Genomic DNA, 24,647 nt, shown 5'->3' with positions numbered 1-24,647 from the left:
ATAAGAAAAATTATAGAGGTAATAAATGTTGGAAGAATTTCAGGCTACAAATCAATCATAATTGAAATCAAGCTAAATTAATAAGCCCTGCACTAGGTGGAAGGAAAACCATCTGTGCTAGTGAGCCTGTATTAAATCCTGGATCCTGGCAGAAGCATGTCAAGAAGGTTGCAAAGCAATGTGACAGGAATAACTGAACAACAGCCGAATGCTTATGATCTTCAGAGAAGCAGACCTCTAAGATTTAAATAGCTAGGACTATAGTTATAATATTTTATTATTCTAAACAAATGTCCTCCCTGGATACTGACGGATTTACAGATGAGATTGCCAGAGTGCTGTCTAAAATATCATGAATTTTGAGGGAATATGGACAACTGGATAGGTACCAAAAAGCAGCAGCAAAAGGCAAATAGAACTATTTTCCAGTAGGAGAGGCTGGCTTTGACAGACAAGATCGAAGATGAATTATTAAAGACAAAAAGAAGCAGAAATTACAAGAAGCCAAAATGGGTCTTGAAGAAGAAATTATATCATACTAACTCCATATCCTTTCTTAAGTTTTTTTTTAAATTTCTTTATTAGTTAAGGTATTACAAATGTGTCCTCATCCCCCCATTAACCCCCAACACCCCCCCCCCTCGCCACACACACACACACACACACACACACACACACACACACACTCATGATCTGGACATTTGCAATGCACTTGAAATAATCAACACCTAAGAAATAAAAGAAAGACTTAAAGATGTTTAGTCTGAGAAAGTGATGGTTCACGGAAGATATTCTTTGCGGTTCCTTATCTATCTTGGTCAGTCTTTTCTGAAGGTATTTCAGTAAGCCATTACTGTTAACCAAATCATAATTTCCTCAACACTTTTTAGAAAATAAAACCACTGAGGCCAAAAGATATTGTACAGAGTGTCTTTAGTATTCACGGACAAAGAAAAAATGGCCTTCTGAGTTAAAGGAAGATCACTGAAAAAAGTCCAATGAAGGTATGGAATCAGAAGAAAAGTAAAATGTACAAGTGGCAATTGTATAGGGTGGTTAAGTTGTAATTTTTTTTGAAATGTGAATTTAGACTTTTTTGCACAGAAGTGTTGGTTACTTGGTCTACTTTGAATTAATCCATTCTCACATGCAGAAGTCATTATTTAGATTCATTTTAACAAAAATTAAAATTATCTCAAAAATAACATTTTTATTTTTAAATGTGATTTTAAAAAGTATTTGTTTTAGGACAATAAAAATGCTCTGATAATATCATGCTGATGTGCATTTGTCCAAATCCATACAATGCACATCAAGAGTGAACACTAATGTAATCTGTGGACTCTGGGCAATCACTATTGTGTCAATCAATGTAGGTCCAGCAATTGTAACTAATATACCACTCTAGTGAGACATGTCGATAATGGGGGAGGCGATGAATGTGTGTGGGGGAAATCTCTGTACCTTCCCAATTTTGCTGTGAATCTAACACTGCTCTAAAAAATTAAAATCCAAAAAAAATTCTAATATTTTAAATTTTATTGTTCTTGCTATATATTTTCCCTCCTTTCTGTTCATCTCTTCCTTATTTCATATATTCCTTTAGCCAATATCATGTGGCCACTATGTGCTAGAAGATGAGCATGATATACTCCAGCTGATCAAAATGTTTTGAGCATAAATTAAAACTATAACATTCCAGGTTAAGAAGAGCCATTTAGATATATGCACAGGGCATTATGGTAACAAAGAAGAAGGATACTGATGTTGTAGAAAAAAGAATTCATGAGAACAAGATGATTTACACATATTCCTTACATCAATTTATTTAATACTCAATTAAGACCATGCAATGGAGGTGGACACTGTTATGATCCCTGTGTTTGGCAAAACAATTATCCACCAAATATGGTCACATACTAATCACCAAAACTTTTGAATATATTATCTTACAAGGCAAAAGAGACTTTGCAGATGGAATTAAATTAGGATCTTTGAATGAGAAGATTATCCAAGTTGGCCCAATATAATCACAGGATCCTTATTAGAAATTAGGAGAGGGCCAAAGAAAGATGTGATGATAAAAGCAGAAGTCAGAATGATGCTGGACCATGAGCCAAGGAATGTGAGCCACCTTGGGAAGCTAGAGAAAGCAAGGAAATAAATTCCCCATCCAGAGTCTTTAGAAGGAATGCAACATGGATAACCCATTTTGGACCCCTGATCTTCAAACTTATAAGATAATAAAGTTGTGTTGTTTAAAACCAGTAAATTGGTGGTACTCTGTTATACCAGCAATAGGGAACTAACATGGTCTCATTTCATAAATAACTAAATTGAGGAACAGAAAGATGAGTATCTAACCAAGGTCACATAGGTTAAGATGAATCTAGGATTTAAACCCAGAGTCTGTGCTCACTGATCTCTAAAATACATACATACATATATATATATATATATATATATATATATACATACACACACACACACACACACACACACACATACACACACATACACACTAAAGTCCCGGTGCACGGATTCATGCACTGGTGGGGTCCCTCAGCCTGGCCTGCAGGGATCAGGCCAAAACTGGCTCTCCAACATTCCCCCAAGGGGTCCTGGATTGCGAGAGGGTACAGGCCAGGCGGAGGGACCCCACTGGTGCATGATCGGGACCAGGGAGGGACCGAGGGAGGGCTCCAGGTGTGTCCGGCCCATTTCCCCCAGTCCCAATTGGCTGGACCCCAGCAGCAAGCTATCCAACCAGTCAGAGTGTCTTCCCCTGGTGGTCAGTGTGTGTCATAGCGACTGGTCGAATGGTCAAATGGTCAGACCCTTAGCATATTAGGCTTTTATTATATAGGCTATAAAAGATGTATGCAGAATTATTTCTTTAAACCCTGGGGAAAACAAAAAGGAACCATTCTTCATTAAGAGAACAGTTAAAAGAAAAATCTTAATATGGACCCTGAAATACTACATAAGAAATTTAAACTAGCATATCATGAAAAGAATCTGCAAAATATATTTTATGATAAAAAGGTTTCAGAAAAAAATGTATTTTTAAATGTGCATATGAATATGCATACATTTGTAAATACAAAGAAATAGGATTGGAAGTCCAACAAAATGATAACTTGTATGGAAAGCAGTGGGGTAGTGGGATATAAAGAACTTCCAAATTGTATTCAATATTTTTATATGTTATCTGAATGTTTTACAACAAGAATATTAGGGTGTACTTTAAAATAAGACATTTTTAATGCAAGGAAATATGCATGAACTTCCTACATCATTTTTTTTATTTAAAAAAGAAAAAAATGGAGGCCTTTACTGCACAAAGTTGAAAAGCCCTGCCCTACAGTGACACCAAATGGTGGCAGATCAAAATACAACACAAAGGCAGGACATTTGTTCAGTTTAACCTGCCTGTAAGAGGTTTGATTCCCTTTGAAGAACAGCTTACCAGAATTAAATAATATAGAGACAGATACTCAAAAACCTAGAATTTTTCATCAAAGTATAGTGCACTAAGCTTCAAATGCAAATTTTTAGGCTTTTTTATAAAATTCAGCTAATCTTCTGATCCCACTGAATATTTACATATCTTATTTCTCACACAGTTAAACCACGCCACTGTGTGCACAGTGATTTTAGTTGGTGGTTTAGTGATCAAATAAACACTGCAAATATGTTTTATTTTTTTTTTAAATATATTTTATTGATTTTTTACAGAGAGGAGGGAGAGGGATAGAGAGTTAGAAACATCGATGAGAGAGAAACATCGATCAGCCGCCTCCTGCACACCCCCTACTGAGGATGTGCCCGCAACCAAGGTACATGCCCCCGACCGGAATGGAACCCGGGACCCTTCAGTCCGCAGGCCGACGCTCTATCCACTGAGCCAAACCGGTTTCGGCGCAAATATGTTTTAAATTGCAGTCATACAACTAAAACTAGGTTCTGCTCAATGGGAACCAATATTTGGTAAGTAGTTAATATTTTGGAGGGATGAATGAGGAGGTGTAGAGGCTGACAAGAGAAGAAGGAACCCAAGAAAAAGGCAGGCAACTAATTGGTCTAATGAGTGGGTTTCTAGGAAGTATATTTTCATTTCTTCATCTTTTTAGTACAAAATTAAGTTGAATAAAGCATGAGGCTAGGTCATGCCAAATATAAACTGATTTATCAATAAAAGTTTTTTCCTGGACTGTCCAAAGAAAATAATTTTTCAAGTTAAGCAAATCAGTCAGTACTCAGTGTCCTCTACCCAGAACCTAAAATAACAAATTCAGCAGGTAGACTGTCTCATTCATTTCAAGTCACACAAACATATATGGAGATGGAGCACCTCCCAGAGCATTCCTCTAAAAAAATACCATTTTATCAGAACCTCTGGTCCAGAATTTTGGATGGGTTATTTTTCATATGCCAAAATCTCCCAGAAAATATAGGACATATAAGTATAGAGCTACAAAAACAGTTATAAGTAATCAGCTACAAAAACAAGTCAATAATATAATTTGTTTTAGGCCCTGAACTCATAGCACTGGATATCAATTCTATATGCACCAGACACCAAGCACCACAATGTCACCACCACTCCTATACTACCATGTATAAACAGGGAAAGCTCTAGAACTATGAGCGGTGTGCTGATCAGGCTGGCTAATGCTCAAATCATAAGGACAGCAAGGAGTATTAGTTCAGGAAGGTACCTAAAAATTCTGAATTATCAGAAAAAGCAGATGAGCAACTAAACGCTTAGTTTCATAAAAGTACCTATGTCTGGTACTCATGCATGAAGACTGTTCCTTTAGAAATGGAGATAGTATCAGCATTAAAAAAAATTAAATCTAATTTCAAGGGAGAAATAAATAAAAGTGTATATGAAACTTCATATTATAGGAACCCTGGAGAGAATATAGATATATCAAATGCTTTAGTGGTTGAAAGAAAGCCTCAAGGACCTATAATTTAATGAATAGTGACATAATATTTCTGAATAATATATCTATAATAATAAAAGGGTAATATGCTAATTAGACTGGACAGCTGAACGACCTTCCAGACGTCCAGGACGACCTACAGTACATAGCCAGGGCTGTGAGGGCCGAGGCAAGCCGCTGCAGCTGCAAGGGCTTAGGCCCTTGCACAAATTTCATGCATTGGGCCTCTAGTATGTATATAAAATTCTGTAGGACACAGCCCTGGAAAGTTGTATATAAAGTAAACAAAGATAAGAAACCCTTATTTCTAATTTACATGTTATATCTTATATATTCTAATTGGTGTTTAATGGACTCTGGTTACTAGCATTCTGGATGTGTTACTTTTGCAAAGTAAGACTTCTATCAAAGACAAAATAATATAAACAAATGCCAAAGTCCTGGTATAGCTTTTTGTTTACCTTTTTGCCTAATTCTTGGATGAAATTAAAGCTGGTTATATACTGAAAACAACTATAGGGACTCTATCCATTATTGTATCAAATTTGAGTGTATGTTTATATACAACACACCTGTGAAATCTATAATTGACAAGAATCAAATTAATGGATAAAAGAAATAGTGAAACACACCAGCAAGTAATATAACTGCAGAGTTTTAACTGATTTTTGTTAAAATAAAAACAATGCTAGAAATCACAATATCAATCTATAGAATCTGAAAATGAAACAGATCTAATCACAAGTCTATGGTGAAACAAATGAAAAGGCAAACTTTGGCCCTATTTGGGGGTGCAAACGCTATATCCATCTGGGACAATTCCTTGTTTATGACTCTGATGGTTTTTCAGGTGAAAATGATTAGTACTTTAAATATAGGTCCAGTCAACAAGTAAATGTTTTTCTAATACATAAAAGTCACATAGGAATTTGCAGTTCACATTACCTCAAAGTTAATAGTCCATCTTCTATAACATAATGCAACATAATTTCATTAAGTTTGTTACTTGAAACATGAAACTTGGTATTAGGGGAATCTTTCGGAAATATACATAATTATAATTAGTTTTCTAAACACACCAAATTATTATATTATTTACACAATGTTGGTAAATTGAAAACATATTACGCTAATGAATTAGCAACTTGATGTTGAGCTTTTAATCTGGAAAGGAGAACAGAAAACTATGGGCATTTTACATGGTTTTACACCTTTTTGTGTGTGTATTCCCCAAGTATTGTTTGGAACTTTAGCAGGATTCCTTCTCCTTTGGGAAGAAGGAAGAGTTGAGAAGTAGGGGAAGATAAATTGAGAATGGTAAAAAGTTAAAATGGAAAAAGGCAAAGGTGAAGAACATTACTATTTGACTATATATATAAAGTATATATATGTGTGTGTGTATATATATATATATATACACACACACACATATATATATATATATATATATATATATAGAGAGAGAGAGAGAGAGAGAGAGAGAGAGAGAGTATATATATACACACACACACACACACACACACACACACACACACACACACACTAGTGATCCGGTGCACAAAATTTGTGCACATTAAAAGGGAATTAATTAGAGGAAATATTTACTATTACTATTTGCCCTTTCTCTATAATTGAAGTGTCAGAGATGAAAGAAAATTAGTAAACTGTATATGAAAATCTTCCTCCTGTCAGAGTCTGGGGTGCGCCATGGGAACCAGAGTCAAGTCCCCGCCCACCCATATGCTCCTTGAAATCTTGCGAGACCCAGACCCAGCCCCACCTTCACTGGGCTAGATCCAGACCCAGCCAGCCCCACCCCCGTCAAGCCCTGCTGGGTGGGGGGTGCAGTCTGTCGCCTTGCCTGGCGCCAGGGCTGGGGGCGCAGCCTAAGGTCCCCCGGCCAGGAGCCGAGTGCACGGCCTGAGGTCCCCCGGCCTGGACCGGGGCAGGGGGCGCAGCCTGAGGACCCTGTCAAGCCCCTCAGGTGGAAGGCACAGCCTGAGGTCCCCTGTCAAGCTCCACCGGGCAGGGGACACGGCCTGAAGTTCCCTGTCAGGCCCTGCCAGGCAGTGGGCACAGCCTGAGGTCCCCCATCAAGCTTCACCGGGCAGGGGACGCAGCCTGAGGTCCCCTGTCAAGCTCCACCAGGCGGGAGGCGCAGCCTCAGGTCCCCTGCCCCGGCCCAGCACCATGCAGCCTCAGGTCCCTGATGATTGCTCCTTAAGTCTCGTTACAGGAACTCGGCCTCCGCTGTGGGTTCAGCCATCTTGTGTTACAGAATCCCTGCCTCCAGTGTGGGTGCAGCCATCTTGGCCGTTACGGCGTGGTGGTCAATTTGCATATTTCCTCTTTATTAAATAGGAGATATATATATATATATATATATATAGTTTTCATTTTTTCCCCCAACTTTACTAGCATTTCCCCTTTCCTCACCAAAACAATCATATTTTAAAATGATAGTACTACACAAACCAGAACTGAAAACAATGTGTTCTAGAATAGTCATAATCAATAGATGATAAAGCACTGCTCACATTGTCCATAGCAGATACTTTTCAACAGCATTACTCTTTCCACATTAAATTCCATTTGCAGTCAGGTATGACCTGTGATGGAATGAGTAGATTCAAGGTCAAGTTTGAGTTGACATATCCTGAAAGAAAGTGGTTCATCACTGCCTTAAAATCAAAACTATAACCTCTAGCACTAGTATCTGAGAATATAATTATTTTAATGATCTGACCCTACAAGTACACTGCTTGTAAATCACAGCTCTTTGATTTCAACTCTAGTTTTTAAAGGAGAGCATAACCTGGCTATTTTAAATAAACCTAAAATATTTGCTAGTTTGAGTTCATTCTTCTGTGACAATCACTAGAATATGTGAATAGTTTTAAATATTTTCAGAGATATGCAACAGAAGTTATTAGTTAGGTAGACATTTTCATATAAATTTTTATGTGTTGAAGACTTAAGGTATGTGGGAAATATTTCAAAATTATAATTTTACATTTTTTTTTATTTTCATTCAATACTCAAAATAATTGCCAAAGATCAAAACTCTAAGTACTAGAAAGTTTTATAATTAAAAGATTGTGAAAGGAAAAACCCTGCCTTTTTTATTCTGTGTTCTATTCAGAGTTTCGTGAACTCGGGGGACAAGAGGTAGGAGGAGGCACTAAAGGGTGGGCTGAGTAGAATGGACTTATGAAGAGACAGGAAGGAATTTAAGAGCAAATGCCTACAAGATGCAAAATATGGTATGAAGGCATAGTCATTTCGGTAGTCAACCCAAATTTTCAAAATTTTATCAAATGCAAATTCATCATGTCCCTGGAGGTTGGTAATAATATAATTGAAGGAAAAAAAATAACATATAATAAAAAATAAAATACTATTTTAAAGTATCATCATGATAACTGAGTATAACCAACCTCAAAATGGTGATTTAATGGTAGGAGAAAAGAGCAAGAGAAAAAAAGCTTGATAAAAATCTTAATTTTAAGTTGCAACACAGCTAATATATAACATTGGCAAGTCTTCTCACCTCTTCAGACCCCAACTTCTATAAATAGAAAGCTGGAACAAGATGATTATCAAGTTTTTGAAGATTTTTTAAATGTATTCATTTTTCAACCTCATTGCTAAAAACCAAACCAAAACAAGACAAAATATATTTGTAATTTCAGATCTAAAATATGAGATGAACTGGAGAGAGTGATTAGAATGAGAAACTGAAGCTACTGTTGCAATATGTTGGAATACATAACTCTAGAATACGTCATAATTTTCATTTTACATTTTGACATCAAATAGAGAATGTGAAATCATGTATATACTTTTTAAAGACTCCTTGGATTTCACTTAAGGCTAGAATTCCAATACATATTTTAAATCAAGATAATGTCCAATAAATTCCTTAGGTTAAAAATAAATGGACATTAAAAGTTTGTGAGTAATAATGAGGAGAAAAGCTTGACATTTTCTTCCCTGTTTTCCACAATATTAATTAAAATTCCCTCAAAAGAGAGTTAACACTAAGAGTACTCACCACAACAGCAAACTGCTCTGGTTCACTTAAGTTGTTATAGTCACTCTTGAACTGAGACAATGAATTTAATTGCTCCTGATCAGGAAGATGCTTTAATAAGTTCTGAAAATGAAAACCAAAAGAAAATATCTTCAACAAATGTGCTTCTTGAATTCTAGGTAAATTTATGAATGAACTCTGGGAAGGAAATCAGTAATAAAGTTAATCTTTAGTTGTATTTCAAGGTAACCTCCCTTTTATGCAAAGTCTTAAGCTGTATTCTCTGCATCTTGAAAGCAATTTTCTTCTTCTCTATCCAGAGTTATTATATATTCAAATCAAGCACTACTGAATGTTTATTTGATTAGCTGTATAATTGAGAAAGAAGAACTCAACCTATACCAAAGAAACAGCTTTCTCACCTGGATAAATGTGATCAATTACATTTCAGCTTTAGGGAATTAAACGTCAGAAATTTCAAGCGAAGTCAAACATATTTTAACACTTCACTCACAGGAATAAAAGAAATTATCATATTGCTACTAAAAGGCAAGGGAAAGAATCAAAAAGAAAACAAGGGAATTTTAATGACAGTTCTTGCAACATTTAACCAATATGAGTATGGTTTTAATAATAAAAATAAAGATACCTAAAAAACAAAGATAAAGTAATTCTTCTGATGTGAAAGAACATTGAAAAAAGCCCTGAAGACACAGAATGATATACCTTGCAGATAAAAGCAAAAACATACAAGGATCCTTAAGTGCCTGTGGCTGTAATGCCCTTTGCCTGTGTCATCTGCAGTCTAAAAACCTCAGATTCCTGTGGCCATTCTGATTCCTTGTCCAGGCACAGCCTTTCCGAAGCCACACACACAGGAAAAAGAAATACTCCAATGGAGAAAAACCAAGGAAATACATATAAATATGCTTCCCTGTTAGAACTTAAATGATTACACAATCACTCAGACAAAGTCTATATAGATCCTTCTGTGTCCAAATATAATTGGCTATAATAATGTTATAACAAGTTAGCATATTGATAATAAAATTAAGAAGAAAAAAAAGAGTGGTTGGTGATCACAATCCCAAATTATAGTATCAGTATATTCTGTGCAAGCCCAAATTCAAGTACAAATTTAAATTAAGCCTATAACATGCTACACGTATTAATGGGGAAATAAATCCCCAAAGGTGTTATTAGTTAAAAATAATGTTAGAAAATATTATATATCAAACTAGTTAAATCAAAAAACAAGTTTTGACTCACTGTGTATCTTTGAATAAAAACTTGGTTGGCTGGCCAAAAACAAACAAAAAGTCACAATTTAAGATCATCCCTGAAAAACATATTCACTATTAATACTACCAACAAAAACATGCAGGTAGTATATGATTTTTCCACATAAATAGAAATTTCTCCTAGTAGAACTGCCTGAGACCAAAAGACTTGGTTATTTATATTTTCCTGTAATCATTGTAGTTGACAGCTGGATTATTTTAATTATTTATTACGTCAGGCTTCTAAATTTCTTCAGCACTCTTTAAATGACCATCCAATCCCCTTGAATATTTTTAGTTAATATATAATTAAATTTTAATCTCTCGTCAGAAACGTATTAATTTTTCACTTCAGTATTTTTGCTTTCCAAAGTAATAAAACTATGGTGATTTGTAAGAGCACATCCCCAACCTAGCTTTGTGTCTCTGAATATACTTCACAAATCCTAAGATCCTATCAACCTAAACTCTTCACAGTTGCCCACACACTGCTAGCATTTCCCTCACAGCTCAGGGTTTTATTACATCCAGACTAACTGCCCTCACTACATTACTCACTCAATCCTCTGCTCTTTTCCACGTCTACCCTGTATTAAACCTTCAGGTGCCCTTATCTTTATACATACACACACCTGGCACTCCCCTCACACATTATGTATCGTAAATCAGCTATGTTTGTCTTGTATTTTTATTTAATACTAATGCCCTGGTGCACGAATTCATGCACATTGAAAGGAAATTAATTAGAAGGTGGCCGGTGGGGTGGGACTGGGACTGCCCTGGAGCCAACCTCCAGCGGTCCCTCCTAGGCCAGCCGCACCTGGGGTGGCACTGTGGCTCATCGCAGCTCGGCAGTAAACCAGATTCGAGGCCGACAGTGCCCCAGCCACAACAACCTACGGCCAAAGGTGGAATCGCACAGGCCCGTGAGGAGTCTCTGGTTCCGGGGTACAACACCCAAGAACTGCCGCTGCCAAGTCACAGCAGCTCAGTAGCTCCCGCGTTGAGCATCTGCCCCTTTGTGGTCAGTGCGCAGCACACCTACTGGCTGGTCAGCTGGTCAGATAGTCAGATGGTTGCTTAGCCTTTTATATATATAGAACTATGTAATCATCACCCTTGCCACACTATCAATTCCAAAAATGTAAAGTCTGTTTCTGATTGAGCCTAAAACAGTGCCCTGCACATGGTGGGTGCGCGTGTGCACACACACACACACAGCTAAATAAATTAATTAATAAAAGACTGATGGAACAAAGGTAAATGAGTAAAGAATGAGGTGGGAAAATGACATCAATACTGACATCTTGTTATGTATGAATAAATAAATACACCAAAATGAAATCAGGACAGTGAATAAAACCTACCAAACGATGATTGTTAAAAAGCAATGCTCTTCCCATGCCCTGTTCAACATGGGCAGTAAGAAATGTATTTTTTAAATTAAAAAAATGAGACTTCAAATGCCATGAGAGTCTTATTTTTTAATGACTATATAAAGGCTCTGCATATTTCCAACTAAAGTTTTAGATTTTAAATTCATTAAGATTAAATTTATATTAGGCAAGTATGGTAGGCAGAATAATGAGCCAGCCTCCCCCAAGATGTCTACATGTAATCCCCAGAACCTCTGAAAATACTAGTTTCAGCTGACATTAAAACAGGGAGATTATCCTGGTTATCTGGATGTGCTCAATGCAATCGTAAAGGTCTTTACAAGTGGAACAGGGAGACAGAACCACCAAGTGAGAGGGAGATATAACAATGAAAGAAAGAAACAGAGAGAGGCAACATTGCTGGCTTAGAAGGTGAAGGAAGGTGCCAAGGAGCCAAGGAAGGAGGCAGCCATGAGGAGCTGGAAAAGAAAATAACAAACAACAACTAAAAACCCCCACACACAAAGTCTTCCCTAAATATTATATGGGAAGAAAGTCAAGCCTGCCAACACCTTGACAGTAAGACCCAGGCCAGACTTCTGGTCTATAGAAAAGTAAGATAGTACACATTCATGTAATTTTAAGCCACTAAATTTGTTGTAAATTGTTACAGCAGTAAAAATAAAAAATTATTATAGCAGTAATAGAAACTAATATATTAATAAGTTATATGGAACTTAATGTTCTTTGGGTACAAATTTCAATGCAAATAATTTTTTTTCATCTCTACAAAACAAAAGTCACATGATTATCCAAACCATTCGTGTAAGCAAGTTAAAAGCTACTCCATAAATATTTAACAAATGCATTATAAGAACTATGAACATGTATTAAGTAGAAAATTTTTCTTTAAGGACCTTGGAATCAATTAAGAACAAGGCATATACACAATCAACAGTAACAAAGACAACGTTCTAGTAAAAAGAAACTGCTAGAGAAAAAGCATTTAAACAAGAGTTGATGAATTAGGTAGTTTATGTCTCAGAGAGTCACAGCAGAAATCACTAATGGGATTATAGAACCACCACATTTAGGAGACAAGAGAGGAGAGGCAAGAACAAGTCCTAAGGTTACCATTTACTGATTAATTAAAATGTCTAGAATAATTTTGATGACATTAACAAATAATCCTTGTTTTCTTTTCACTGCTAAAACATCAATACCCTTCCATTGTAAAATACAAGATAGTAAAAACTAAAGATATCATCCTCTGGCTATATAATTTGTGGTTTGATTCTTCAAATTTAAATTCTATCTAAATATGTATTATTGTTACTTTATGTGGAATTCAGCAAGTAACTTTGGTACCACACTAGCATTCCTTAAATAATAGTGTGAACACAAATCATTTGAAAAAATCTTCCAGCCTTCTGAATGAATTCAGAACACTATGCAAACTATCTGTAGTATGTATAAGAGCACAAATGACCCCAGTAGGGATTGTCAGTAAGGTTACTCTGAAATAAAAAGAAATCTCCCTCGACCTTATATTAAATAATAATACAACATTAGAAGACACCAAAGCCTAAGAAAACTCTAAAACACTCTAAAAATATTATACAAATTTAAATGAATATATTACTGGTCTTAATTGTAACAAAAACAAAAATGTAAAATTAAACAACCTGACTTTCAGAAAACAGTAATTTAAAATAATTGAAATGTAATTATTTTGATAGCATTATATTTAGTTTGCAGTTAAAAGAGCATTCAGAGTTTTATCTCCTGGCAATGCAGAAGTTATGCTAAAACTAATTATGCAGCAATGATTTTCCAGTTGAATGATTTGGTTTAAGAATTTTGCTTCACTTACAGATTTCCGTTTAATGAGAAGCTTGCAATGAAATATTGGAACTTAAGCTCTCTGCCTCTTGTTTACCTGAATCATAGATTCTGCCAACTGTGTTTCATCCACTTCCAATATCATCATTTTGATTTCTTCATATGGCACCCGGAAAGAGCTCAGGAAGATTGCTAAAAGGAGAGAATTAGTTCATAATGAGTAAGATTAAGAAAAGAGTTTAAGATATAGTTCTATAGGTAAAATAAAAAAATAATTCATAAAATGAGAGATTTAAAAACATTTAATAAAATTACTGTGGGGGAAACTTTCATTAGCACATTTTATACTTCTCCAGTTTTAGACCTAGTGTTTAAAGGTAGTCCTATATCATTATGCTGATTTCGAGGTTGATTTTTAATGATTAGTTATTAGCTAAACATAGGAATGGTGCCAATTTTCAAATGACTAAAATGAAATATGTTTAGTTCAATATAAAATATCACATTATAAAGAAAAGAACCATAAAACCCTAATACGTGTGTGTAATATTTGTAGAAACACGTGTGTTTTTAGCTTGTATATCTTGTAGCCCTACTAAGTGGTTCAGAAAAAAAAATATTTTATATATTTTTATTGAGTTCAGAGAGCAAAGGAAAGGGAGAGAGAGATAGAAACATCAATGATGAGACAGAATCATTGATTGGAGTCCTGCCATGCGCCCCCTACTAGGGCATGTGCTTGCAACGACAGCACAAGCCCTGATCAGGAATGGAGCCATGACTTCCTGCTTCATAGGTCAACACTCAACCACTGACCCACACCAGCCAGACTGGCTGAGAAAAAACATTTTAACAAAACTGCTAACCAGGGCATTAATACTTTTATAAGTTATAATAATACTTCACTGGTCAGAAATATTGCAAACATTATGCCAGAGAACTAGCCATTGCATGTAACTAAAACTTAAATATCCAATTTTAGAAAACAATTTTCATGGAAAACTATCCAAATAAATTATATGGGATAATGTTATTACCAAGAATTCCAATTATTATTTACTTTATTTTTGATACCTCATATATCTATTGTTAAAACACAATGATCTCAAAAGTTTTTAAGGTATATAAGAATATTTTCACAGCATTAGATTTAATGCTGTGCTGTTCTCCCACTATTCTACTATTTTTGTGTTTCTTCTCTCCAGTGATAGTCACTTCTTGAACATACTCAGGAATTGCTAACCACTAGCCCACTAATTTATTTTATATACTGCTTATATCATTTTGTCAGTATTTTTTTAATGTTCTTATTGATTTTAGAAGGACAAGGAGGGAGGGAAGGAGAGGAAGGGAGGAAGGGTATGAGGGAGGTATTTATTGGTTACCTCCTATACTGGGGACGAAACCCAAATCCTGGACATGTGCCCTGACCAGGAATAGAACCTGGGACCTTTTGGTGCACAGGACAATGCTCAACCAACTGAGCCACACTGGCCAGGGCAGCAAGTATTTTCAAAAAAGGACACTACTTTTCATAAATACTCAGAAAATATGATCTACTTCTTTCTTGGAGGAAGGCTATATTTCAGATTCCTGAGGTTACCATGTAGCATCTACAGCTAAAAAAAAAAAAAGCACCACCTATGTTTTTATCACTAGCTTCATTCACACATTTCAGAATCAAACAGTCATAAGTCTAGCATAATAGTGCTATAAATTATCTATAAAATATGAATATGTGCAATCCTTAATATCCCAAGAACAAGATGGAATAAAGGGTCTAAATTATATTATAACAGATAGAGATTAATGAAATTATAAAATGATACCCCATAGTAGACATTAGAAAGTACAAAAATATGATAACTAATAATCACTATTATTCAAGAGGAATTGAATAATTGATGGCGAGGGAATAAAATCTAAATGTGAACATCATGTACAAAACAAGTTGCATATGATTATAGAATTAAATATAAATAGTAACAACAGAAGGGATACTAAAAGAATTAGCATGACAAATTAGCTCTTTTATGGTGAAAGACTTCTTAATCATAAAAAACAATGGAAAACATATGCAAAGATTGATATCTGACAACATAAGAGAAAAACATTAATGGCAATGGACTTAAAGCAATTAAAAAGCAAGGAAGCTGGGAAGATAAACCTGCTTCAAAATTCACAGAGCACTTGTTTACCTTCATTTAGCATACCATCAGTTCCAAAGAGGAAAATGGGTAATGGGTAAAATGTGTGTAAACTCGATTAAAAGAATAAGAAAAAAAATGACCAAAATAAATGTAACATGCTAAACCTCAGGAGTAAGAAAACTGAGAACACAAATTGTTAAAACATAATCTAAATTGAAAATTTGTAAGATTAATAAAGATTCTTAAAATTATGATTTCCATTTGAGAAAAGTAAATTCCACTCAAGAAATCTAGTCTAGTCCTGACCAGTTTGGCTCAGTGAATAGAGCGTCAGCCTGTGGACTGAAGGGGCCCAGGTTTGATTCCAGTCAAGGGCATGTACCTTAGTTGCAGACACATCCCCAGTAGGGGGTGTGCAGGAGACAGCTGATCGATGTTTCTCTCTCATGGATGTTTCTAACTCTCTATCCCTCTCCCTTCCTCTCTGTAAAAAAAAAAAAAATCAATAAAAATATATTTTTTTTAAAAAGAAATCTAGTCTATGGAAACAACAACAACATATAGAGAAAGTTATCATTAAATAATCAAAAGCACAGAATTCCTCTAAGGCATAATATAGTAATTGAGGGAGAAAGAAATGATAGTTTTCTATTTTAGGCAATAGGGCAGAGAGATACTTAAAAGAGAGAGGGAGATATAAAAATATATATATTTAATCTTATAGGATATGCATTTCTGAGCTGTCCTGAAAATAAGAAAAGCAGAAATCCTAAGAGAAAATAACTAAAGAAATGAAAGAAATGTTTGAAACACTGGGCAGGAAGAAAAGACATTACTAAAAAGAAACAAAGATTTAATGGAAAAATGTAGAATTTTTAGAAATCATATGTATAAATAAAACTAATGAAATCACAAATTGAACATATGAATGAGACATCATTAGATAACAAAAATAAAATATATGCCATGAAAGACTGCAAAGAAGCTATTCAAAGTGTAACATAAAGACATGGAAAAATACAAGGTTATGAGATATAGAAGATTAGTAATGATACCTAAAAAATATCTACTTAGAGTTCGGAAAGGAAATCACAAAAAGAATAGGAAAGGAGCATATATGAACAGAAAATATCAGATAATTTTCCAGAATTACAGAGACACAGAACATCAGATCAGGGAGGTTCAAAAAAACTCAAACATAATAAAATTTTAAAAATAATAAAAGCCACACTAGATAGCTCCTTGTAAAACATCAAGCATCTGGGAGGTCATATATTGGGAACACTCAAGCACTGATGGTGGAAGAGTAAACTAGTACATCACAGAACAGGTATATATTTAGAGCAGGGGCCACCACACATCTCTAGAGCAGGGGAGGGGAACCTTTTTTCTGCCAAGGGCCATTTGAATATTTATAACATCATAACCACACAAAATTATCAAATTAAAAATTAGCCTGCTATATTTGGTCAAACACTTAATGAACTCACCCCTAATGCTTTGGCAGGGCCAGACCAAGTGATTTTGAGGGTCTTAGAGGTCCACTGGCCAGATGTACCCACCCCTGCTCTAGAGAGACAGCCAGTAAATATTTTACGATTCGTAAGCCACACAGTCTCTGTCACAACTTCTCAACTCTGCTACTGTAGCACAAAGGCAGCCACAAACAATGTGTAAGTAAATGTGCTGGCTAAGTTCCAATAAAACCTTGTTCAAAAAAACAGGCAACAGACAAGATTTCGCTGAAAATCCATAGTATGCCACACCCTGCCTTAGAAACACCAAAAATGGGGAACCCACATTCAACCAAGCATTGAATGAATAAAGTATGATATCACTTGGAGTGCGGGTGAATTTCCCGCCAAAATATAAGATGGCTCTGTCTTTTGGTTTTGTTCCATCCACCAAAAGGGTGGATTACAAACAAATATTTGGTAATACGCAGTTACAATCGGCCCGAGTTTACACGTTTCCCGCACTCCACCGCAAATCTATATGAACCGAGTTAAAGACGGCTCCCGCGGAGTACGCGCAATTCACGCGAGCCGACTTAACTCGTTTCCCGCACTCCAAGTGATATTCAAAATTTACTTTGCAGATAAATATACTTTATTCCTTTACTTTCTTCTATATTTACAATTCATTAACTACTTCCAGGTATTATTCCATAATTAAAGTAGCATGCACATTAAATACACTATTTAGAAGAATTGAAATAGTTTTTTAATAGTTTATTAATAAATTCTCTTATGGAAAACATTTACTATAACTAAGAGCAAAAAATAGACAAAAGGATTGAAAATGGCCTAATACAAAACACACTATTCAGAAGACAGCACAGACCTTACTATTTTTAATGTTTAAAAGTTGCTGAGAATAATATGAAACACAATTAAAGCCTCCAAAAGACCCATTAAAATTAATATTTTTACTAACATGCATCTTATCCTTCAAAATGTGATTACACAGATCCCTGTGGGAAGCTTTGAGTCGGTGAAGGAGTGTAAAGTGTGCAGATTTTAGAACCAGTCACATGTTTCCTGCAAGGGACCTTATAAATATTTAAACCTTTATGTTAATTTGTAGATTCCTAGGTTCCTCCCTTTACAGCTCTACTATCCCCTCCAAAAAGTCTATAAAGCATAAGAACCTTGTAGGACTCCTGAGCCATCTCTTGATCCTCAAGTGGCTGGAATTCTATCTTTTATGCTGGGCCCAGAGACTTTGCCAAAAACCTTATGAACTCAAAATACAGGGAACTTAGCCCACCTTTAAATAAACAGATATATAAATGGGTGATTTTGGATCCTTTTTTCAAAATTCTATAGAATATTTCAGTTAAGAGAAATCTAAGAAAAAATTATCTTAGATTTCTAAATGAAAATTGCCTTAGATTTGTTAACTATCAGAAGACTCTCTTCTCGGAATTCAGTATCTCAAAAGACTGAATTTCATAGACAAAAAAACAGCTGTGAATCAAACTATAATTACAGAAAAAATTTTAAAAAATTAAAATCTTGAAAAAGGCAGCTAATGCTGCTTAAAGCTTAAACCATGACATTTGTTGCAATCAGAGAGGGCAAGAACAATACTAGCATGGATTACATCCTAACATGACACAGTGTGAATACTGAACTTTTTGATCTTTAAAACATGATTAGCAATTATATGAATGGATACATATCTTCTAACTGAAGCAAACAAAACAGTATCCTATTCTATGACAAAGTAATTTTGTTATCTCTAAATAGGAATATATGTAACATATACCTATTGGAAATTTTCAAAATTACTCATCATATTCAAGTACTACACCAACCAGATTCCCTACCTACAATGTTAACACTACTACCTATCTGGTAGGCTGTGGTAAGAACTAAGAGCCTAATATACACTAGCACATAAAGGTAATTACTATTACAATTAAACTTGAAATACTTTTTAGCACATGTTCTATAATCTACTAGTATATATGTAATCTATCTATATATATAAAAGCCTAAGCAACCATTACGACCGGACAATGGCCAGTAGCTATGATGTGCACTGACCACCAGGGGGCAGATGCTCAATGCAGGAGCAGCACCCTGATGGTCAGTACGCTCCCACAGCCAACTTCCCGGGGCCGGCCAACCTCCCGTGGTCCCTCCCCCAGCTGGCCGGCCTGATCAGCCCTGATCACCGGCCAGACCGAGGGACCCCACCTGTACACGAATTTGTAAAAGCCTAGTGACTGAAAGGCAGAACGACCAGAATGACCAGTCGCTATGACATGCACTACAGCAGCCAACCTGCCTGATCTGGGCCCCGATCCCCCCTCGCAACCTCCCGCAGCACCTCCCCCAGGCCTGCCCCACCCCCAAATGGACCCCCCACCTCGATTCGGGGTGGGCTGGCCAGCCAACCACTTGCAGCCCCTCCCCAGGACTGCCCCACCCCCAATCAGCTCCCCACCCCAATTGGGGGACAGGCCAGCCAGCTAACCGCCCACAGCCCCTCCCCCCACCGGCCCCACCCCCTATTGGCCCCCATCAGGGCGGGCCAGCTGGACCCCACCTGTGCATAAATTCATGCAACAGGCCTCTAGTATGTAAATAATACTAAAGAACCCTGTTCAATAAGTCACATATTCTCCTTCAAGATGAATATGTAAGCTAATTTACCGTAACTGACCCGTCTAAAAAGCACTCCATTCAATATTTCTTCAGGACCCATAATGAGGCTATTTATAGAGTCAAGACCAGGAATTTTTAATGCAGGTCAGTTTTTAAGAAAATAGCCATCTCTTTCATTTCACAGAACACAAAACTTTTTGACATTATCCAAGTTAATAATGCTTTAAACTGAGACGATGTTCCTTTAAGGGGAGAAATTCTGTGAAATGTCTGCATTAAGTAATAATCACCAAACCTGTGGTGGTCTAAGCACAAAACAAAAACAAAAAATGATTTCTAAGTCAGACTACATGTCTATCACACACATCTGAAAGACAGGGCTCTCTAACTTATGATCCTCCTATCAGGATGATGGACTACATTCTGACTGCATTCTGGGTGAAACAAAAGACTAGAGAACTAAGTACTTAGTATTGAATTGTCTTCCTGACTGAATTACTGTTGGAGAAGAGGGCAAATAGTTTTGCTTCTATCTCATTTCTAACTGATGCTTTATATGCACTATCATTGGTGCAAGCCAAGTCACATGGTCTACACCTAACTTGAAAGAGGCAGGCATGAGCACTCAACATGTGGCCAGAAATAAAAAACTATGTATTAGCAAGCATTAATGTCTGTGCACCAGTACAGGGATCTCAGCAGCCTACACTGCAGAAGGGGGAATGGCCCTCCATCACAGTGACTATGAAAGGAAGGGAGTTCCAGAACTTTTACAAAAGAAATGCCAATTCTGCCTTTTGCACACATAGCTTTACCTTCCTCTTTAATAAAGAGCATGGATCTTTATACTCTCAACAAGAAAAAAATGTATTCATACTTGCTAAAAGCTTACTTGAGGTATATAATAACTGAAAGGTAGGCTAAAAGCCATGTTAATTGTTCATGCCTCTCCTCATTATATCCCACCTGCACCATCAGAAAATATTATATACAGGTATTATCTCAGTTCCAAGCAGAACTATATTTGATGCATATAAAGCAGCAGTTAGAAATGAGATAGAAGCAAAACTATTTGCCCTCTTCTCCAACAGTAATTCGGTCAGGAAGACAATTCAATACTAAGTACTTAGTTCCCTATACCAGTAATTAAATCTAAAATATTTCCAGTCAATACCTTTGAGGAAAGGCTTTGAACTGTTCAGATGGAATAATGAAATTCATTTTACTCATCATTCCTTATTTACATTAATATTCCAACCTCCTTTGTGTGTGATCAAGTACTACAAATAATAGAGATTCAGATGTTTAAAGAAATAATCCACCACAAAATTTATTTAAAAATTTGTCATCACTTAAAAAAGAGAATTTGCCCTAGCCGGTTTGGCTCAGTGGATAGAGCCTCGGCCTGTGGATGAAGGGCTCTGGGTTCTATTCCTGTCAAGGGCACATGCCGGGAGTTGTGGGCTCAATCTCCAGTAGGGGGTGTGTAAGAGGCAGCCGAACAATGTTTCTCTCTCATCATTAATGTTTCTATCTCTCTCTCCCTCTCCCTTCCTCTCTGAAATCAATAAAAACATATTTTTTTAAAAAGATAATTTAAAGGGTACATTTTTTTCATTTATGAGAGATATATTTTCATTCTAAACAATTTTCTTCATTTTCTTTCATAATATGCATTAATCTTTTAAAGAATTTAAACCATAAGTTACCTAAAGTTATCTCTGAATTTATTATGCAAATTATTAAAAAATAACATAAAAATAAATTACAAAGTAAATGAAATAATTTAAAGGAACCACCTCTAGTACTTTTACTATTTTAATTGTATTAAAATCTTCTACTTACAAAGGTTCTGGGCAACTTTAGAATCAAGAAATTTAAGTTCTTTAATTTTTTTTTTAAGAGCTTTCTTCTCTTCAAAATCCTCTTCTTCTCTTCTCTCTGCAAAATCAAGGACAGATCCACATTAGGGGCAGAAAGGCATTCAACTGCTAAAGGGCAGGATGGGAATTTTCTATTATGAAATAATCTAAAAAAAGATGACATTGTTAAATCACATAGTTATAAAAATAATTAATAGATATCCCAAGACCTAAACTATTTCAGATAGGCAATAGGGGCTCTTATGCTAGAAAAACTAAGAGTATTTAAAGGTCTAACAGGAATAAGAAAAATAAAGCTAATGTACACTATGGAAACCAATACCACTGAATGTTAGCTCATTTGAACAAGTATACAAGACACAATTATAAAATATATAATTAGATTTACACTTAAGATAGGTGAAGAAGTTAGCTATAAAAGTGCTAAACAAAAACAGGCACACAGCTATTTTATGTTTGATACACCATGTTTATCTGATATAATAAAGAGTTAATGTGCAAATTGACCATCACGCCCTCACACAAGATGGCCGCCCCCATGTGGTCACAAGATGACTGCACCCATGTCATCACAAGATGGCTACTCCCATGTGGTCAAAAAATGGCCATGCCTATGTTGTCACAAATAGCCGCCCCAATGTGGTCACAAGATGGTTGCCCCCATGTCATCACATGATAGCCGCCACAAAGATGGACAGCATGGGAGGGCAGTTGAGGGCAACTAGGCCGGCAAGGGAGGGCAGTAGGGAGAAATCGGGCTGGCAGGGGAGGCAGTGGGGGCGATCGGACCGGCAGGGGAGCAGTTATGCATCAGACATCCCCCCAAGAGGTCCCAGATTGGACAGGGTGCAAGCTCGGCTGAGGGACACCCCACCCAGTGCATGAGTTTTATGCACCGGGTCTCTAGTCTATCTATAATAATAAAAGCATAATATGCTAATTAGATCGGACAGCCGAAAGACCTTCTGGATATCCTTCTGGACAAAGCTGCGGGGGCCGAGGCAGAGGCAGTTAGGGGCGATCAGGTAGGCAGGCGAGTAGTTAGGGGCGATCAAGTAGGCAAGCGAGTGTTTAGGGGTGATCAGGCAGGCAGGCGAGCAGTTAGAAGTCAGTGGTCCTGGATTGCGAGAGGGATATCCCACTGCCGGGATTGGGCCTAAACCAGCAGTCGGACATCCCCCAAGGGGTCCCCGATTAGAGAGGGTGCAGGCTGGGCTGAGGGAACGCCCCCTTTGTACACAAATTTCGTGCACCAGGCCACTAGTGTGTGTGTGTGTGTGTGTGTGTGTGTGTGTGTGTGTGCGCGCGCGCGCGCCTAATATGCAAATTGCCCCCATGGGAGTTCGACTGGTAGACCAATCACTTGCTATGATGTGCACTGACCACCATGGAGCAGCGCAGAACAAAGGATGGCCCTGGCCAGCAGCCAGAAGCTAAGGAAGGGAGGCCCCAGCCAGCAGCCAGAAGCTGGAGAAGGGAGGCCCCAGCCAACAGCCAGGGAAGGGAGGCCCTGGGTAGCAGCAGGAAGGAAGGCCCCAATCTGCCTTGATTGCTGGCCAGGCCTAGGGACCCTATCCGTGCATGAATTTCATGTACCGGGCCTCTAGTTTAAATATATAGCTCAAACAAAACTGGAATAGTAGACTGTTTACAATTTGTTTTCCAAATATTTGAAAAATAGTCAAATTTTGATACTCAGCCTAGTTTATGTTTTAAAATGAACAAATTCATTTAGGCTTTCTCCTTGTTAAAATAATAATAATAATGATAATAATAATAATAATAGAATACATCATGGTAAACAACAATATATGACCTGTAATACAGCACAATATTTAAGAGTCAAAGTTAACAGCTACAACCAATAAAGTGATCCTGTCATCTTTTTTCTTATAACCAAGAACAGTGCTTCTAATCAAAGTCAGGCATACAAAATTAGGATCTAGCCATCAGAGAACAATGCAGTCAAGTCTTTAATTAGGTATGTACAAATAAATCACTAATGTTGGGAGAAAATAACTACAAAAAGCATTTTCATATATACATGATGATACATTATAATGACATGATTTTTATATTAGAAAAGCATATTATATTTCAGTGATGGCGAACCTTTTGAAAAACCCTAACTTAACTCTGGTGCCGTGTCACATATAGAATTTTTTTGATATTTGCAACCATAGTAAAACAAAGACTTATATTTTTCATATTTATTTTATATATTTAAATGCCATTTAACAAAGAAAAATCAACCAAAAAAAATGAGTTCGCGTGTCACCTCTGACACGCGTGTCATAGGTTCGCCATCACTGTTATAGTTATATGTCTTGGTACATATGTGAGATATGGATCAAATGTCATAGTTGTCAAAATATTCATTAACTATCTCTGTATCATTTTATGAATAATCACCAATCTTTCTCAACTGATTTTACATTACACTTTTATCCTGTACTTATTTTTCTGAGCTTCTATGTCCTACTCCTGTGCTACTATCACTATGCCTTAAGCACTGTTAATTAATGTCTTACTTTGCTGTTCAAATTTTTCTTCACTTTCTAAATTTTCTTCTTTTCAAACTCATTTTTTTCCATGTGAACTTTAGAGTACTTCAAAAGTTCCAAAAATAGAATCCACTTGAATTGTATTTTAATTGCAAGGCATTTGTAAATAGATTGGGGAGATTTGATATGTTCACAACTTTCAAACTTATCAATCATGAACATGACATGTGTCTATAATTCAACTTAACATAGACAACCTATATATTTATTGTTACTTTTAGTGTCCTAAATATATCTAAATTATATTTTTAAGTATTTGGATGTTGGTTAATTCTACTTTTCCCCACTATACTTTGCAACTAGCTATTACTGGAATGTAGAAACTTTGCTGAATTTTCATACATGTCTTAGATATGCTATTTTACTTATTCTTTCATTTAAAAAGAATATCCTGTATATAAAGGCTAATATGCAATAGACCAAACAGTGGAACAACCGAACAACCGGTTGCT

At 36.3% G+C, this 24,647-nt stretch overlaps 1 protein-coding gene across 2 annotated transcripts in view; it reads right to left on the bottom strand.

Annotated features, from left to right (window-relative positions):
• The window catches only part of DIAPH3 (diaphanous related formin 3), a 511,880-nt gene that overhangs the window by 245,202 nt on the left and 242,031 nt on the right, over nucleotides 1–24,647 (bottom strand). For both annotated transcript variants that reach the window (XM_006090522.3, XM_023755349.1), the window contains 3 exons: nucleotides 21,594–21,689; nucleotides 13,581–13,675; nucleotides 9,007–9,108 (listed from right to left, as the gene is read on the bottom strand). In XM_006090522.3, the coding sequence (XP_006090584.1) occupies nucleotides 9,007–9,108; nucleotides 13,581–13,675; nucleotides 21,594–21,689 (293 nt within the window). The remainder of the gene's footprint in view (nucleotides 1–9,006; nucleotides 9,109–13,580; nucleotides 13,676–21,593; nucleotides 21,690–24,647) is intronic.

This window comes from Myotis lucifugus, unplaced genomic scaffold, assembly GCF_000147115.1.
Source record: "Myotis lucifugus unplaced genomic scaffold, Myoluc2.0 scaffold_74, whole genome shotgun sequence".
NCBI classification, from domain to species: Eukaryota; Metazoa; Chordata; class Mammalia; order Chiroptera; family Vespertilionidae; genus Myotis; species Myotis lucifugus.
This window is presented reverse-complemented; position numbering and strand designations above follow the sequence as displayed.